The sequence below is a fragment of the Hemicordylus capensis genome, chromosome 6, assembly GCF_027244095.1.
Source record: "Hemicordylus capensis ecotype Gifberg chromosome 6, rHemCap1.1.pri, whole genome shotgun sequence".
NCBI lineage: Eukaryota > Metazoa > Chordata > Lepidosauria > Squamata > Cordylidae > Hemicordylus > Hemicordylus capensis.
In genome coordinates this window covers 137,566,969-137,585,329 of record NC_069662.1, presented here as the reverse complement: position 1 = coordinate 137,585,329, position 18,361 = coordinate 137,566,969, and the positions used below count along the sequence as shown (strand labels likewise).

Sequence of the window (18,361 nt, the reverse complement as noted above, 5' to 3'; positions counted from 1 at the left end):
TTCCCTCCCCAAACTGTAATTTGAACCTCCGGTTTGTAGTAAGTTTTGATGCTCGAACAGCAGCTTTTACAGCAGCATTGTGTTGTCCCAGTTCTGCCACCATTGTAACCTGGGTTTCATGCTGTGGCTGCTCCCAAAACCATAGAGAGTGGCTTGGACCAGCCCAGAAACATGCCAGCACTATGCCTACCTCGCTTTTCATTGGCCGCCTCTCAGAGCCTGCCCCGTGCCCCCCTTCTCCTTCCAGTGCTGCCTGGCAACAGGGATGCCATGTCCTTCCAGTCACAGCATTTAAAGGGATGTAAGCACATTGGCAGATGCCTGCTGTCCGCTGTGTGCTTCAGGACTAGGGTGCTCCAAGGCATGAGAAGCATGTCAGATGGGGATGATGACATGAGGAGAGGTTCTCCTATGACCCATTAAATCTGGGGCCTTGAGGAAAGCAGACGTGGGCCTCTGTAACAGAAGTCATGGAGTGCACCCCATGTCACTCAAGTATCTATTATCCTGGCACCCCATGCCCCCATCATTAGAACAGGGGCACCTTGGATAATGTTCTCCATTATATGCCGCTCCCTAACACCTACATCTCTCATGCCACAAATGGCACTTCTACTATGTAGGGATGTGCATGGAACTGGCCCGAAGGCCATTTATGGGCCTCCAAACTGATCAGAAGAACTGGCACAGAAGAACTGTGAGGATATGACCAGAAGTTGCCGCCACACCTGCGCTCACACATCACGCATGCACATGCACCTATGCCGGCGGGCGCAGGTGCATTGGTGACTTCGTCATATCTGGAAGATGAGGGCAATGGGGTGGCAGGGAGGTACACTGCAGCCCCAAGGAGCATTAAGAAACATGGACACCAGCGGGGAGAAAGCAGTGGGATGGTTAAGTGCACCCTCCCCCACTCTTAAAGGGAGACCCCCCACTGCCTTCGAGCCGCTCTGCCATGGTTCTGTGCACATCCCTACTGCTATGTGCTCTGCGACTATCACCCGCCAGACTTACAGGGTTACACACTTCTTGTTGGCAGCCCAATGGTGCATATTTCTAGGTGCACAAACAGGGGCCATAGCGGGGATACTTTCTGCGGTTTTCAGTGCTAGGAAAGTTAGAAGAAAGGCAAAGGATTGCCTGCTCATTCTATGCAAGCACTAGTTCTCCAGATTCTCTGAGGGAGGTGGGGTGCCCATGTACCAGGGCAGAGTTGGGAGGAGATGATACTCAAGCTCTGGTGGGGACAGTGGACTCTGTTTGCCAGTAACCATTGCTTTATATCATCCTCACAATGGCAACAAGATTACTTATTAACAACTAAATCTGTAGATATTATGGGATGAGGGGGTTAGTGTGAGCCAAGAACCAGATGCTGGTTCAAAACAAGGCCAGATACAATATGTACCACTGACATGCCTCCTTGAGTTACCCTAGGAGGCTTGCCTTGCCAGACTGGTCACCCCCCCAAAAAGACTCCCTCATGAATCTTTTAGTACTGTCCATACCAGGTGTCCTTGGTAGGTACTATCTCCTTTCCTGCAGCTGCCTGTGAGAACAATGTCTTCAATAAGGCTTTGATGGGCAGGGCGCAGTTGATACTTCTGGAAAGGCCTTGAGGGCATGTCTCTGCACCAGGACCACCATGCATTCCTGAAGTGGCTGGCCACACCCCTCCCATGCCATGTTGCCCACTCCTAGACCTGCCAGTGCTAACGTGCAATGCAAATGTGCAGAGTCCACTGTGTGGTTCGATTTATCTATTCCCACCTGGGACTTGTATGAGAGTGGTGTGTGACTGGACGGTTCGGTTGTCCATGTAGCGCTGGGGGCCCTCCTTTCCTGCTGCACCTGCCCTATGATCAGAGGTGGCTTGGAGGTTTGTGCAGAGTTCATGACCCAAGTAGCTGCACAGGGAGGCAGGAAAGGGTTAACCACACTCTCTGTAAGTCAGGTGGCTAGAGGGTGGGGGCACAGCAGGGTGGGCTGGAACAGAGCTCGCAGGGCTGCCTCCTGCTCCTTCTGTGGCCAGTGGGAGGGCAGCTGCTGACCTAATGAGGCTGAAAAACATATATGCATTTATTGACACTTGAAACAAATCTTATTTCTACCCATTTATTAATACATTCATTAAAGTCCCTCGTTGCCAGAATTATCAAGATATCCTATTGTGAAGAATAATTGCATCATCATGATATACAGGGCTGTCGAAGGCAGAAGTGATTTGTTGTTTGTTGCTTCTTCTTTTGTAGACAATATACACGGCAATACCAGCACCAATACAGATTAAGACGACCAAGATAGCCACCGTCGCAACTGTGCCACGTGCTGTTGCAGAAATCTCTTTGGAAACTACAGATGGGGAAGAAGAAGGGAAAAAAGACCCTTAGATATCATATAAGCACATCAACACATGCAGGTACCAGCTAGCAAGCATTTAAATACCCGATGCTACTCATTGTATGAACAGGAGGATAGATATGGTGGGATGATATTGGAGACTTACAAACCGAGGAAATGGCCTCCTGGTTGGGGGAGTGGAGAGAAGGGGATGCAGAGGCAGAGCAGATTTGGAATCAGAACCTGCGTTTGTACAGGAGGAGCTCTGATGCTCCTTTAAATGAAGAATGTCTTTTTTTTTTTTTAAGGCTTTGAAAAACATGCAGAAATCCTGCCCAAAAGGAAGATGGATCCTGAAGAGGAGAGATTTGATTCCCACCTGCCAAACAGGCAAAAGAATATTTGTCCCTCCCTCTTGTTCCTTATTCACTTCCACCATTCCTTGAGTGAACGTCTAGCAAAGGGACACACCCTCTGCCAGTTTTTCAAGTCTTCTCAAGCAGCACCATGGAGATCTTTCTTAGACTCGGGAGGTCTCTCTGCGACTCCCCAGCTCTCCCACTTGGTTGTAGCAGTTCTTCACCAGCAGAGTTGTCAGCTTCCCCCTGTGCCTTAAGCAACGACATCACTGGTAGAATCTTTTTCCAGTACTGATTGTCCATGCTGGAAAAGGGTTCAGCTATAGATTTCTGCCTGCTGTGTTGCTGCCAAAGTCATGGGAATCCTGCTGGGGAGGAAATGGTGCCTGACAGGCCTGATAGCGAAGGGGCCAGCAGCCATCACAGTGGTTGTTTTGGGAAATGGGGCTGGAAGGGATTGCACTGCACACACCATGCGGAGTGCCACACATCCCTGCTTTGATTAGAGACTTTGTGTTGGGCATGTATGGAGGCATCCATGCTGCATCAGTCCTTCAAATGTGGACAGTACTGCATTATTGCCAAGTTCATTGTCTGTATTGATGCCAGTTTCACATGATGAATCTCTCATTACAAGTGGGCCAAAGAGGGCTCTAAAGTGAGCGCTGATCTGTGGACATCATATTATCCTCCAGGTGTACGCCTAGAGCAAATCGGTGGAGTGATGCAAGTCACTTCAGTTTACCAGTGTAGATGGATAGAACAGTGACACAGTGGATCTGCAACATAGTCTCGGCAGAGCCATAGGGAGGTTGGTGGCTGCCCTGTGACAGGCTGTTGCTGCCACCACCTGCCTTCATGTTAGCCCCACTGCATGCTTGCCCCTGCCACATCCTCGCACTGGGACAGAAGCACGCCAACACAGGGGATGTGGCCGACACCGGGGCAAGGATACACAGCCCCTCACCCTTTCCCAGATGCCCAACCAGCACTTTGTTTGCCAGCTGGGTGTTCTTTCCTCTCCCTGTTTGGAGTACGTGTGCATCTATGTCCCAGGGTCACCCACGCACCTTCCTGTCGCAGGACACAATGCAGGTGGGGCAGAGGCGTAACTAGGGAAAACGGCGCCCGGGGCAAGCACTGAAATTGCGCCCCCGCCGCCGCGCCTCCCCCACCGCCGCCCCCCCAGCATACATCTGACTGACACACATGTGTTTTTTCCTCACAACAACCCTGTAGAGTTGGCTTGTATCTCAAACAACAGAATTATGATGCAGTGATGCACACCACATTATACTTAGGTTTTTCCTCACAAGCAACAACCCTGTGGAGTTGGCTTGTATCTCAAACAACAGAATTATGATGCAATGATGATACACACTACATCAAGGTTGACTCAGCCTTCCATCCTTCCGAAGTCGGTAAAATGAGTACCCAGAATGTTGGGGGCAATATGCTAAATCATTGTAAACCGCTTAGAGAGCTTCGGCTATAGAGCGGTATATAAATGTAAGTGCTGTTGCTATTGCTAGTGCTATTATACTTAGGTTTTTCCTCACAAGCAACAACCCTGTGGAGTTGGCTTGTATCTCAAACAACAGATCCAATGATTGATGATACACACCACATTATACTTTGGTTTTTCCTCACAAGCAAGAGAATATCTCCAAAGGTCCTGGCATATAACCCCCTCCCCCATTTTTCTTGCCAAACTTTGTGTCTTTAGCAGGATACCACAGGCACTTGTTAAAGCTAACACTGCAGGTTTTTCTGAGATGGAGCTGTTATAGGAGCACTTCAGCGTAAACTGAGATCACAAGGCAAGCTTTCACAGTGCAAAAACAAGCATGCCAGCAAGCAGAACTCAAGGTAAAACTCTCTTGAAACACCTTGTAACAATGCACAGTCAGCTGTGTTACACTGCTTGAGTCAACTCACACTGCTGTACTACCCAGGCTGTGGGAATTGACTCTCAGTTCCATATACATGCATGCATTTAAGATTGAGTGCCAAAGAATCTTTATGATTGTTTTTCTTTCTTTTGGGGCGGAGAGAGGAGTGTATAATGCAAACATTAATACCTGTTAGGCACCTGAGAACCATAGTTGGGCAGCTAAATAAAAGCCTGATTCTTTAATATGTTTTTCCCCCCACATGTGGCTTCTGTAGTTTTTGCAACTCATTCAATTTCTCACCCTGACACTTGGTCTGCTGCTTCCACCCGCCCGCCACCGAATCCTTTCATCCATGCGGGTGTCCGTGTGTGTCCTCATCGTCCTGCCTGCACCTGCTTCAGTGCAGCCCCAGCCACCTCCGCGACGGCGACTGTGCCACTACGTGCAGGCAAACAGAGGAGGACGGACGCACCGCACGCATGCGCAGCGCGACTCGGCACACCGGCTGAGTCGCGCATGCGTGCGTCACTGACTAGAGACCCTCTGGCCGGCAAGCCACTAGAGGACCTCTTTCTGGCTGTTCCAGACTAAGCGAGTGACGGAGCGAGCGAGCCTCAGCCAAGGGCAGGCGCAGTGAGCAGCATGAAAGGTGCCCGCCGCCAAGCCAGGCAACTGACTGGCCGCAAGCAAAGCAAGGGGGGCGCAGGCGGGCAGGTGCAGTGAGCAGCATGAAAGGCACCCACCGCCGCCAAGCCAGGCCACTGACTGGCTGCCAGCAAAGCAATGGGGGGGCGCGGGCGGCGTGGAAGGGACCGCTCGTGGGGGAGGGGGTGCCAACGCGCTCCCTTGACTGCTGCAGCGCTGCTGCACTGAGCAGGAGAAATTTGTATTAAAAATTTTTTTCCCATGTGACCTGAAAAGATGGCACCCGGGGCACGTGCCCCCCCTGCCCCCCCTATAGTTACGCCTCTGAGGTGGGGAATAGGGCAGAGACAACAGAATACACTGGAATACTCTCTTCATACTGGGGAGGCAATTATCTCTGTGTAGAAACACCCTGTGTGGGACTGTGAGCAAAAATGGTCGGGGAAACACCTTAGGCCAGTTTGTCTCAGCAGTTCGGAGCTTTGTAGTTTGGTGGGGTTGGTGGAGACCTTTTCCTTGGCATACTATTGAGGTGTGTCTTGGGGTCAGTACTTTCGACTGTTCTGAGGCAGGGTGGGATTGCTGAAAGGATATCTAGTAAAGTCTTCCTTGTATGCCCTGAGGGAGACTTTGTTCCTCATAGGGGGAACTGGGAATAAACAACTAGGACTCTTGTGTATGCAGCAATTACTTGGTATTACTCGGTATTCGATAACGTTATGGCCCTAGTTTATCCAGTATCTTTCACTTTCAGGGACATGCAAGAATAGTAGCAATATCCTTCTTGTTTTGAAATACACCGAATTATAACTAACATAAATACCTACAATTTGAGCTAAATAAATAACATAAATGCCTACAATTTTCATAATACCATCCTACCTGGCTGTTTTGAAGGCTCTGTAGTTGGATCTTCAACAACTATAAAAGAAATTAAGAAAAATGCTTATAATGTGAAATGATCCCCATTGTAGCAAAGTGCAAACACTTGAATGACATTTAAAACATATTCTTACATTTTAGGAAGACAGGTATACTGCAAAGCAACATTTTTTTAACACAAGCCTCTGTTAGCAACATGTTTTGCATGGGGTTTGGGGTGGGAAAGAGGCTTGAGGGGCCCAGCAAAGACAGGCTGTTAGCACATCCAGACACCACTCATATGAACTCCATTGAATAGCCCTGCTGGATCAGGCCAAAGGCCTTCCTAAGTCCAGCATCCTGTTTCACACAGTGGCCCACCAGATGCCTCTGAGAAGTCTACAGGCTGGCGTTCAGGGTATGCCCTCTCTCCTGCTGTTGGTCCCCTGCAACTAGTACTCAGAAGCATTTTGCCTCTGAGGCTGGAGGTGGCCTTTAGCCATCAGAAACTTCCAAGCAAGCATGCTCTCAATTGGGCATGAACATGTAGCAATCTGCCAAGAACCTGTCTCCCACTGAGGGAAATATGTCATTTTTAGAACAATAAAAAGACTGAGATTTAATTACCCTACAGCATGTTAAGCAATGTTACCTAGAAAACTGTGTAAATGAAAATGCATCTTGGATAGATACAATGGTAATGGATTCATAAGGTTCTTCACATGAGCAGTCCTACCTGAGCATGCACAGCCCCACCTGCGTAGGGCTGCTCATGTGGAGGGCTGGGATCAATCCCAATCCCAGTACTCCTTGCCAGGGCAACCAGATTTTTTGCATGGGTAGTGGGGTAGAAGAGAGTGGGTGCACCCTTCCACCCCTTCATGTGCTGCTTGCATCCCAAACATGCACAAAGTTGAGCAGCAAGAGCACCTGGCAGCAGGGGAATCCCCCAATGAACCACGCTCCTGGAGTGGTGAATTGTGGGATGCTGGAGGACTTCCTTCTCTGGCGCCCAACTCCTCTGCTTGCTGTGGTGCTGCTCATGTGCTGCGCAAGCAACGGAGCCTACTGGGGAGGGTGATCATGTGCGGGGAGGTAGGTAGTAGCCTGCCTCCCCACCAAACTTGCCCGGCTGGGTTGGGATAACTACCTTATTATTTATTACATTTGTATCCTCCACTTCCTCAAGGAAGTATAGGGTTTGTAGACATGGTTCTCCCTATCATTGCATCCTCATAATCATGTGGACAGCACACAGAAATAGCTGCACATCTGTACTCTTAATTATCAAGATCTTTCCGTTGTTCTTCTGTGTTTGGGTTTTTATTTTATTTTATTTTGAAGTGCAAGTTTCCCAGGATGTTATCACGCATTCATGCAGATGTACCACCATATACAGAATGAAAACAGAATGGCATACATGTGGTGATGAACTTACACTAGTCTGTGCCTCGTCAATATTACTGCTTACTGGGATGAAACTGCTGTGACAGATCACAGTTCAGAGATGCTCTAAAGCATTAAAGGAAAAATGAATTAACTTCCTCCCCCCCCCCCCAAGATTTTGGGCCTGACGTAGAAACAATATGATGGTGGTACTCCTTTTGTTTTCAGATGTCATTGTTACTAATTTTGGAGAGTGCATAACATATGCTACTGTTTAAAAAATGGGAACTGGGTTGTGAATTTCAATTATTCAATGAGGTCGTTCTCACGACTGTGCGGTGGGAGGGGGGAACACTTCCCCAACCTTGCTTTCCCCCAGACAATCCTTGGAAGCCTGGTGGGAGCATGTTCTGCACTCCCATTTGATCAACCCTGTTCTGTGCAATGCAGAGCAGGACCGATTGCTCTGAGGCTGGGACTTGTCCATTGGTGTTGGGCTGGAGGCCCATTTGGTGAGTGGGAATATGAAGGAAGGCTTGATGATCTCGTAAATCTCAGGCTGGATCTGTTCCCACTCGGATGCATTCCAGCAAGCACTGCTCAGTGCCTCGTGACCTGGGTTGAGGTGGGCTGGCATGCATCTCCTCAGCGGGGGTAACCTTGTGGTAGAGTAGAGGTTTGGACTGGGTACCGAGCCAAATCAAAGCCCAGTCCTTTGCCCTCCTGTGGGTATCCCTCCTATGAGATTGACCCACATGGGGGATACCCGCACTTTAGTTAAGATCCCTTGTTGCAGGTTTTGTAAATATTCAATAAAGTGGCCATAGTATTTTCCAACTACATGTGTCCTGTCATTATTTGGGCCTGGGTTTGCAACTAATGGTGACTAAAAATTACATGGCCAAAGCTTTGATTACTGCACGTTTGGTAAAAATCAATATATTTCAGCATCAATTCCATTCTCACTCCTATTGTTTATCATTAGTTTCAGCCTATCCATAATCAGAAGTATCCTGCCTGTCACAAACTTAGGAAAGAATGGAAGGTGAAAATGCTATGAAAGGTATGAAGTGTGAGGACCAACATGCTGAATTGTGGTCTATGCTAGAGCAAGTATACTTAGCAGTCTTAAAAGATTGCCACAAGCAATATGGTGGTCAATAGCCTTCTCTTGCTAGAAATGGCATGTCTATATTATTGGATGTTTTAAGTTGTTTAAGAAGCTTAAGTAGCTTAAGCAAGACATTTTAAGCTGTTTATACAGGAAAACATCCCTATCTGAGGAGCAGAAGTTTAGAAACACTTGCCTTGGATATCTTTTTAAAAGAGAGTTAAATAAAGTTACAGCAAAAAGTATGAACTTGAAGGGTCTTAGGACACTTATAACTGCATATAATTCTATACAAAGCAATTCTGCACTTGAATACTGTTTTGTATCAGCATCAGTTCAATAAAATATTATTTAAGTCTTACTTTTGTCTGTTTTACAAATATATCCAAAATGGCGATATTCACAGGAATCTTTAGACCACTCCCCATCACTGTTCATGAAAACACAGTCATCAGTTGGCATCCTCCATAAGCTATAATATTCAAAGTTTTCATCAGAAACCGTGGGTTCACTTTTCCAGTTGACAAAATCTACAGCAGTCTTGTCCTCCCATTTCCATTCTCCTATTGATAAAAAGAAATGGACATAAATCATCTTTTAAATTTAAATTTTTAATTTTTAAAAATTGTGTTCTGATTGTAACTGATTAAAAATGTTTTAAATTGTTTATTGCATTTTTTATCCCCTGCCTTTTTTTTGTCTGTTATGATTTAAGGTGTGTTGTTATCTCATGTTTTAATGTTATGTTGTAAACTGCCCAGAGAACAATTTGTTATGGGGCAGCTAACAAAGTTTATTATTATTATTTTATTATTATAATGACTTAAAAATGAGTACTACATTGTCTGGAAGTCAAACTATATGGAAAGTTATTTTAAAGCTACATTGACTACTTCAGCCATCAAGCTCTTTCAGTCTGGAAAAAATAAAAGCAATTTCCATCATCTTACCAGAACACTACATCCATAAATAGCATAACCTTGGATCCAATGGAGAACTAGCATGAGCAGAAGCTTTTTCCACTAATGTTGGGGAAAGGGGCTCTGATTTCCTTCAGCTTCCCCACAATGACAGCCCCACCCCCATGTAACAGTGAACACCATTTGAGTGGCTTTTTAGGGGCATAGGGGGCTGCTGGAAAGCTCATGCGTCACTGGATTTTCTGGGTTTGGGTGGTCAAAAGAGAGCTCCCTGGCAACTTGCTGATGGCTGGGGCCAGGCCACTCTTCCCTTTGCTGAGATGTTCTTCCTTGGCAGCAGGGGATGCTACACCGGTTTGGTAGCAGACAGCACTACTTCCCAGGGGCCCTCAGTCTTCACAGAGACCAGAGCTTCCTTTCTGTTCTGCTGTCCATAGGCAATTTTTTTAAATTCAATCAATCAATCAATCTATTTGCTTACCCATAGCCATAACAAAAATAATTGAATCAAAAATTGGGTTGTTAACACAACAAAAGAAAATCACAGAACACTAAAAAATGCAAGGACTGACTCAATTAGAGAGATTATATCAGCTTGCCACATGCTTTGATGGCAGAAATTAAAAAGCTGTCTACTTTTCTTGTAACATGGGGTTTAGTATCAGCTAATAAAAAGTTTGCAAAGAACTCCAAAGACCTCCCAGGGTAAACCATAAGGCAAACTTTAATGCAGATTTGTTCAGTTTAAAACTCTCTTTTCTTGGATGACTTTGGTGGAGACTGGAGAGGAAGATACATTTCCAACCACTTCTTGCCACAGCTTATGCTATGGAGAGTGTGCAGAGCAGATGAAACCAAACTACAATTCCCAGGGGGCAATATGATAATGAAGGTGACACCATCAGCACATATGCATGAATATTACATGGGTTTTCTCTGAATGTTTGCTTGGAAGGCCATAAATACCAAGCTGATTCTAATGCAAGCTGAAGGGAATGCAATAGCACAGTTCATGGGTACCAATTGTTAAGTCTTGTTAAGCTTTCACTTTGAAAAAATGAAATTACACAGTGCTATATAGGTAAATGGTGAAAGTGAAATGATTACCATCCACATTTTTGAATAATCCAATCCAATAGCTGGAACGAGCAGGTTGTACAATGTGTTCCAGAAAAAAATTCATTTCAGTTAAGTCTTCTACTGAAGTCAAGGTGGCACCTATGAAACATCAAGTAAGTAAAGAAAGCACATTAAAAAGTTGCCTTCCCAATGAAAATTATTGAGAAAGCTTCATGGGATAAAACAAATTGTTCACCATCCAGTCCTGGCAATAACACCCAATTCTGGATGCTCTAGAGAAAATGCATTGCTTGGCCTTTATTTTACTTATTTATTATTACATTTCTATTCCAGCTAAATGCTTACTCTCCAAGTGATGTTCAAAGTAAACAACAATTACAGTAAAATCAGAATTAAAACATTTCAAATCAACAACTTTAAATCAAAACTTAAAATTAAGTACAATCAAATGCTAGGATAAACAAATGTGTCTTCAAGGCTCTCCTGAAGGCAAACAAGAAAGTCAAACCCCTCATTTCACTCCAATTGTCTCATGTTTAATAATCAAATATATATTTCTCTTAAACGTACCCGTTACTAATCCCATGTGTGGCAGCTCTCGTGAGAATTTTCCTCCCCAGCCAGCGGGGAGGGAAAGAGGCGGCCAGGCCAGTGGGCAGGCGGGAGGGGAGGGAGGGAAAGCGCTGCCCGAGGGTGCCAGACGGTGAGAGAAAGCAGACTGGCAGGGGGAGAATGGACTGGGGCTAAAGGGAAGGAGATGAAATGAAGATGGGGGAGAGATGGGGTACAGATGCTCTGCACTGGATCAGCTAGTTATTAATATTTATATTGGTAAAAATGTGGTGAAATTGGGTCATATACTCACACATGGTATAGTTCCATTTACAGTACAAGTGGCCCCCATTATTCGTGGTCCTGGTACCTGAGATTCCACATATCTGCAGTTGGGTAATAGGGACCCAGTTTCTTTATCTGTGGTTTAAAAAATTAGGCAAAATTGCCTATCCACGATTCCTGGGTGGCTGGAAATGATTTCCCATGTCATTTCCAGTCACCATTTTGTAGCATTGAGCCATTTTGTGGCTCTTCCCTTGCCCCCAGCTCCACACAACCCCAAGAAGTTTTGAAAGAATTCTCCAAAATTTGAAGGATATGTGAGTTGGGGGGGGGGGGGCTTTCTGAAGAGCTGGAGGCCTGGAGAGCAAGGTACTATGCTTCATTCTCTTTGTTTCTGCTTTTTGGTACTTTTTTTTAAACTTAAGGAACCTAACCCCATAATTCTCATTCACTCAAAGTTCTGTTATTTGTGGTTTCTGTATTCGTGCCTATAGGTGAGAATAGAACACCACAAATAATGAGGGCCACCTGTAAATGTTTTCATGTAGCTGTGTTCTGAGTGTAGAGAAGTGTGTGTGTGGGGGGGAGGGGTTTGTGCCCTCCTCCATCACCTTCATTTGTGCATTCACAATTTGATTGCAAGAATCTCACAGATGAAAGCAAATCAGATTGTCTTTAAAACCTGGGGAAACAATTTGCCTGACAAGAAGGTTTTTCACAGGATGAAATATGCCTCGGGTAATCCTGGCAGCTTCTATCATCTGGAACACTAGGAGCCCTCTGGTCTCAGGTGCTGCAGATCTGAACAACCCGGCTCTTTACCCAAGATAGAATGAACCGATGGTTCATTCCACCTTGGTAAGTGACCATGTGTGCAACCACCCTGGGTAGCTGGGCTCCTGAATGACCCACCGCCATTTCTGATAGTGATCAGGTGGGGGGAGGAGTGGCTGTACAGAGTGGAGCAGCTGCAACACTGAGAGCCATTTGCCTGACATCTGCAGATTGTGTGGCCATGTGGCAGAATCCGAGGGAGCTGTTGCTCATGTCGGGGGGAGGTCAGGTAAGTTCCTGCCTTCGCCCCAGGAGTTAAGGTTTTGTGAATGGCATTACGGAATGAATGCAAATTGGTTAAATGTCTACATTTTCTTATAGTATTACATTTTCATCCAAGGAATTTAGGATGATATACATGCATTTCCTCTTCCTTCTTCTCAGCTCCCAACAGCTCTGTGTGGTTGGTGAGGCTGAGATATGATGACAAGCCCAAGGTCCAGCAGGGATTTAAATTTGTGTCTCCCTGGATTAGTTCTAATTCTCTACCCATAGCACCACAATGACTGTACATACAAATCCAGAATCCTCTGGCATGGAAAACTCATGTTCTTCTGTCCTCATTCAAAATGACACCCACCTAACTGAGTACACTTCATGGATGCCAAAGGCCAGCTAATTATTTCATTGCTGACTAAATAGCAATGAGCCCGAAAAGGAATCCAAGATCTCTGGTCCTGTTTTGGAATTTCAGGGCATCTTCCTGGGACCTCTGGATGATCAGTTGGGATTATTCCTGTTGCAGAACAAAATATTTTTGTTAACAAAAAAGTAGGGATCTTCCTTAAAACAAAACAAAACACATATATAAATATATTATAATACCATAGCTGGCTTGTTGCATGTTGACTTACTTTCACATCATTGTTATTACTAATGGGTTCAGATATAAGTATGCATCATTTTTATATATCCTGAGATACAGATACATTTGGATATTTGTACTATGTAGTTGTATATTGTATTGATCATTTCATCCCTATGGAATCGCTAGAATGGAGATATTCGTAGACACAGCAGTCGATGCCTCTGGGTACCAGTTGCAGGGGAGTAACGGCAGGAGAGAGGGCATGCCCTCAACTCCTGCCTGCGGATTCCAGCAGCATCTGGTGGGCCACTGTGTGAAACAGGATGCTGGACTAGATGGGCCATGGGCCTGATCCAGCAGGGCTGTTCTTATGTTCTTATGATTAGGGGGCAATTGAGTTTGTCAACCTCAGGATAAGTATTTCCAGAATCAGTATATTCAATGGAATTGAAGTGAAATGATTGACAACTATAAGCATTATTCTAATAGAAGACACTGGCTACAGCAGTATTTAAAAGCTGGGAGAGAGTAGTGCAATCATGGCAAAGGGAGAGGATGTCTCCATTATGCAATACAAGAACATATGGCTTACATACAGTAAATAAGAATGCCCTAGTAAAGAAGTCTATGTGTGTAGTATGGGACCTTGAGTAGAGGAAGAATGTATTCAAATAAAGTTTTGGATTCAGGCACTGAATTTATATTTCCATGTATGGTAGCTGATTTGGGGTATAGCTGCTGCAGAGCTCTAGTGATTATTCTTCCTAATATATATAAATAACATTTGAAGCCCATACACTGTTTATTCATGATACATATATTTGGATTGAGTTACATATTTTTGGATTGAGGGATGTAGCCATACGTGGAAACTTCTAGTAGCATTACATCTGGACAATACTGAGAACTATATTATGTTTGAAGTGCATTCTTGGTGAGAATCTTTTTGCTTATCTATTGTATAGATTGCACTGAAGCTTTTGAAATAAGGCCTGAGGAAGTCTACGTTTCTCTGAGGAAGGCTGAGAAACAGCCAAAACATGTCTGGTGTGTTATAAAGAACCATTGGATATACCCAGAGGCGTAACGATAGGGGGGGCAGGGGGGGCACGTGCCCCAGGCGCCACCCTGGTTGGTCACGTGGGGGGCGCCAAAAAGTGCCCCGCCGATCCCCTGGCTTTCCCGTTTTTGTTTGTTTGTTTGTTTGTTTGTTTGTTTGTTTGTTTGTTTTAAGCCCAGCAGAGCAGTCCGAGCCGCTCGGGTCCGCGTGGTGGTGGCGTGGCGCCCTCTCCCCCAGTCCCGCCGCCACCCCATTGCTCGGCTCTGGCGTGGCGGGCGCCTAAAGTTTGCACTGCAGAGCAGACGCAGTCGACTCAATCTTCGTCACAGCATAAACTGTGGAACCGAACAGCGAGTACTGCGCACTCCCAGTCCCCGCCCCGTCACCATGCGTGGTGCTGGTGTGTGTCCTTCTCCCAGCTCGCCGTCTGCAGCACGTGCGACGAGGCAGGGAGTCGGACTCGGAGGACGAGCGTTTCTGCTGCTGCCTGAGGCACTAGGGGGATTCACTTCAGTTAACGGCCGGCAACAGCAACATAAAGCACCAACCAGGACAAGGTGTGTGATTGATGTACAGTGAACTTGGTCGGGCGGGCGGGGGCGGGCTTGACATTGCACCTGGCTGGCCGGTGGTGGGCTGGATTTGATTCCTCCGATGCACTTTGGGGCGCGCCGCCTTCTGTTGCCTTGCACTGCCTGCCTTCTCTTTCTCTCACTCTTTCCCTCCCCCACTCCAAGAAAAAGGGCCCTGCGCTGACTTCTGGTTTTGCTGCCTCGTCATCTTCCTCCCCGTCTCCCCTTTATCTCCCTTATGAAGAAGAACGCTTCTCACTCATTGAAGAGCCTGCTGCGAGGGACGGGGAGGGGAGGGGAGGGGAGTGGCGGCGATTCAGCGAAGGAAGGAAGCCAGAGAAATCTTTCGGCAGTAGCTGATCCACAGTCCAGCACGGCATTAAATCAGTAGATGCTGCTTGTTATGCAAACATGAAGACCTTTAGTGAAAGTGTTTTGAGGCATTCTTCATTGTAAGTTAGCCTTCTGAAATAGAGGAGCTCCTATACTTCCCTAGGCTGAACTTCTCTAAAGGCACCATCCTATTGCACTGAGGCAACTCCCACAGAATTCAGTGGTGCTTCTTTCAAATAAAGTGTGCACAGGACTGCCACTTCAGTCTGGACTCACCAATGCATAATTGCAAATGGGGGGAAAAGTCCCACTGGATTCTGTGGGTTAAATAAACATGCACAGGATCGGGCTGCAAATCTCAAATCCCAATTATACTTTTCCCGCATTTCTGTTAAGAACTGATTATAGATAGCTTGACATGAGAACATGGGTAAGGCAGGGCTGAAATTGTAGAGAGAATTTGTGGTAGGGCTTGAGTACTGGGAGAACAATTGCAAGCAGGTTGTCAAGTGTTCTGTTCTAGTTAGGTGTTGAAAGGCAAATATGTGCATTTCATTGTCTGTAATGCAGGTCTGCAAAGATACAGTTTTGTAGGCTGCATTCGAAGATGTGTGGATAGAGGATGAGTCTGTACACATGCAAATGTGGATCTGTCATTTGTTCAATAAATGCTCTACGAAGTTAAGGGGAGGATACGTGCAATACAGCCATACAACTATTACATTAAAAATTGAGAGCCTTTTTGGGGGTTTCTATAACCTTGACAGTCTGACAAGTTGTAAAATTAATTTCATTGCTTGTAAACAAATTTACATAGAGCCACATGCTTTTTGTCTCTCATATGTTCATGTGTCTTGCTAATCTACCACCAGGCATTTCATGGATTCCATCCTGCAAGGCCCCTTCTGAAAAGCACATTTCACCTGCTTTTTCTTAAGTTTTTCAAATTGATAAAAGTGCTTATTACAGCTCCAAAATAGAGAGCTGAGTCCCAATATTTTAAGGAGCTGGATTTCTTTTTTTCTTTTTAAAAGTTACCTAATTTTGCTCACCATTTGGCTTAATGTTTGCATCACAAACATACTTGAAATTATGACAGTGTTGTGATTAGAGGTGTCATACCTATTTTTTGCAGGATGGGAGAGAGAGATAACAAGGATAATCTGGGTTCAAACTACAGTGGGAACAATATAATTTGTGCATGTGTTGGTTTCATGTGTGTGTGTTTTTCTCAATGATACATTAAAACACTAGGTTGTGTAAGGAGAAAATGTTGCCACATTTCTGCTTTGCCAGGAGAGAATGTCTTTCTGTATATTGCTTATACAAATAGTTTATCTAGACAGAAAAATGTACAAATAATACATTCACATAGGAGAGGGTGGTTTTTTTTTTTGCCCCCAAACAACTAAAACCAACAAACCAATAAGAAGCAGAGTAACACCTTTTAGTCATCAAGACAATTTGTACCTTGTATATTATGTAGGAGTGAGGATGCTTGTACCTCACAGGGGCTTTTTAGTACCTTGCCAGATTGGTTCCCACATGCCCATGATGCTAAAGCATGGTCTAATTTCTTTAACTAAAGGTTGGCATGAGATATATATGAGAGATATATATTCTCCTTAATTTGTAAAATAATATCTTTAAATAAAGCCTATGCAGAAAAAAAGCAGTAAATGATGCTTCAGATGTTAATTAGTTAGGTTTTTAAATTCCTTTACAAATCCTAGTTTGTTCTTTTAAAAAAATGAGTTATTTATCGCATTTTTGGTTATTTATCGCATTTTTGGTTATTTATCGCATTTTGAAATTTTTGGTAATTTTGGTAATTTTTGTAATTTTTAAAATAAAAGTTTTCTGAAACGTGTGTCAGTCAGATGTATGCTGGAGGGGCGGCAGCGGGGGGGGGGGGCGCAATTTCAGTGCTTGCCCCAGGCGCTGTTTTCTCTAGTTACGCCTCTGGATATACCTCTCCAAAACAGCTGTTACTTTCACATGGATTTTGACATACTGTAAAGCATCATTGGAAATATTTCTTGGAAATAGTTAATACTTTTAAATTGAATCTCTGGATATATCCATGGAACTTGAGAAAAGTCCACACATTGACTTCCATTGCATTGACAGCGGAATACCCAAAAATACAACCTTTGGACTTTTTAAAAAGAGACTTTATTTATTTGTTATATGAGGAATGCATTGTTTTATGTATGTTTTTAATGTGTGAACATTTGATAGGATTCTAGTATTAGGGATCAATTTATCAAAATTAATGAAGTGTCATTATTTAACATTTATATTCGATCAAAATGGAGTATTTCATTATTTAAGGTGTTGGTGTATTCAAATTATTTTCCACTTGGGGTTCTTTTATGTATCATTCTTTTGTTTTCGAACATCCAAAAGGTTTTATTCTGTCGTGGGTCTCTCTTGCATCAGAATTAATGTGACATAAACCTGCTTACATTTGGCTGGATTGTGCCCTTTGCTTAACAAGTAAGGTCTATTATATTTTGTTTGCTTGTTTTGTTATGGCATAATATCTCAAACAACAACTCTTCATTTGTTCATTGAACTTCATTCAGTATGAGCTAATAGTACATTGTCCTAACTTCATCTCTCTTGTATTTTTTATTATTCGAATGATAAAAATCAAATGCAGCCATTATTGGGATTAAAGTGTAAGGCCCCACATTACTTTGCATACCATGATACTTCTCACAGACAGAGAAGCGTTTTTTGTTGCAATTTCCTGTTTTCCAGTGACCATCACGATCTAAATAGACACAAGCTTTTTTCTGTTTGGGCTCCTCAGCACCCCAGTTAGTATACCCGAGTCTCCTCCTATTTATCCAGTTGTATGTCTCATCCGTCTGAAAGGAAAATGCACACATACTGTATATACAACAGATACGATGATAAGTTCATCTTCTACAGAGAATGGAGGGCATCCTTGAACAGGTACCTCCCGCTTGTTCCAATAGAAAAGGTTAAGTGAAAAAGAATTGTCTCTGTCCTCCTGTGGAAGCAACCACTCACCCTACTCCGCCCCAGTTTTAGGACGTAACATAGCCAAGAGGAAAGTTATGAGCCCAAAACACACCAAATATAGAAAAGAGCCTTAAAACAATAGCTGTATGTTGTTTTTAAAAGATCCTCACAACGCACAAAGGGAGGAAGAGGAGGAGGACAGACTTTTCTTGCCAGGGTTCAGTTTCCCCCAAATATAAATCTGGATCGTTCTTGACAGCGGGTGACCTGCTACACAAAGGAATGAGGTGGCTCGAGCACTGTCTGTGCCCCTGAACGTGTTT

At 44.5% G+C, this 18,361-nt stretch overlaps 1 protein-coding gene across 1 annotated transcript in view; it reads right to left on the bottom strand.

The window, feature by feature from the left end:
* Nucleotides 1-2,087: 2,087 nt before the first annotated feature.
* Nucleotides 2,088-18,361, bottom strand: part of LOC128330492 (macrophage mannose receptor 1-like) — an 88,301-nt gene continuing 72,027 nt past the window's right edge. Inside the window, exons 25-30 of the mRNA XM_053263480.1 lie at nucleotides 17,755-17,920; nucleotides 12,852-13,007; nucleotides 10,628-10,738; nucleotides 8,963-9,163; nucleotides 6,125-6,163; nucleotides 2,088-2,355 (exon numbers count right to left, since the gene is read on the bottom strand). Coding sequence (XP_053119455.1) covers nucleotides 2,159-2,355; nucleotides 6,125-6,163; nucleotides 8,963-9,163; nucleotides 10,628-10,738; nucleotides 12,852-13,007; nucleotides 17,755-17,920 — 870 coding nt within the window. The 3' untranslated portion in view covers nucleotides 2,088-2,158. The remainder of the gene's footprint in view (nucleotides 2,356-6,124; nucleotides 6,164-8,962; nucleotides 9,164-10,627; nucleotides 10,739-12,851; nucleotides 13,008-17,754; nucleotides 17,921-18,361) is intronic.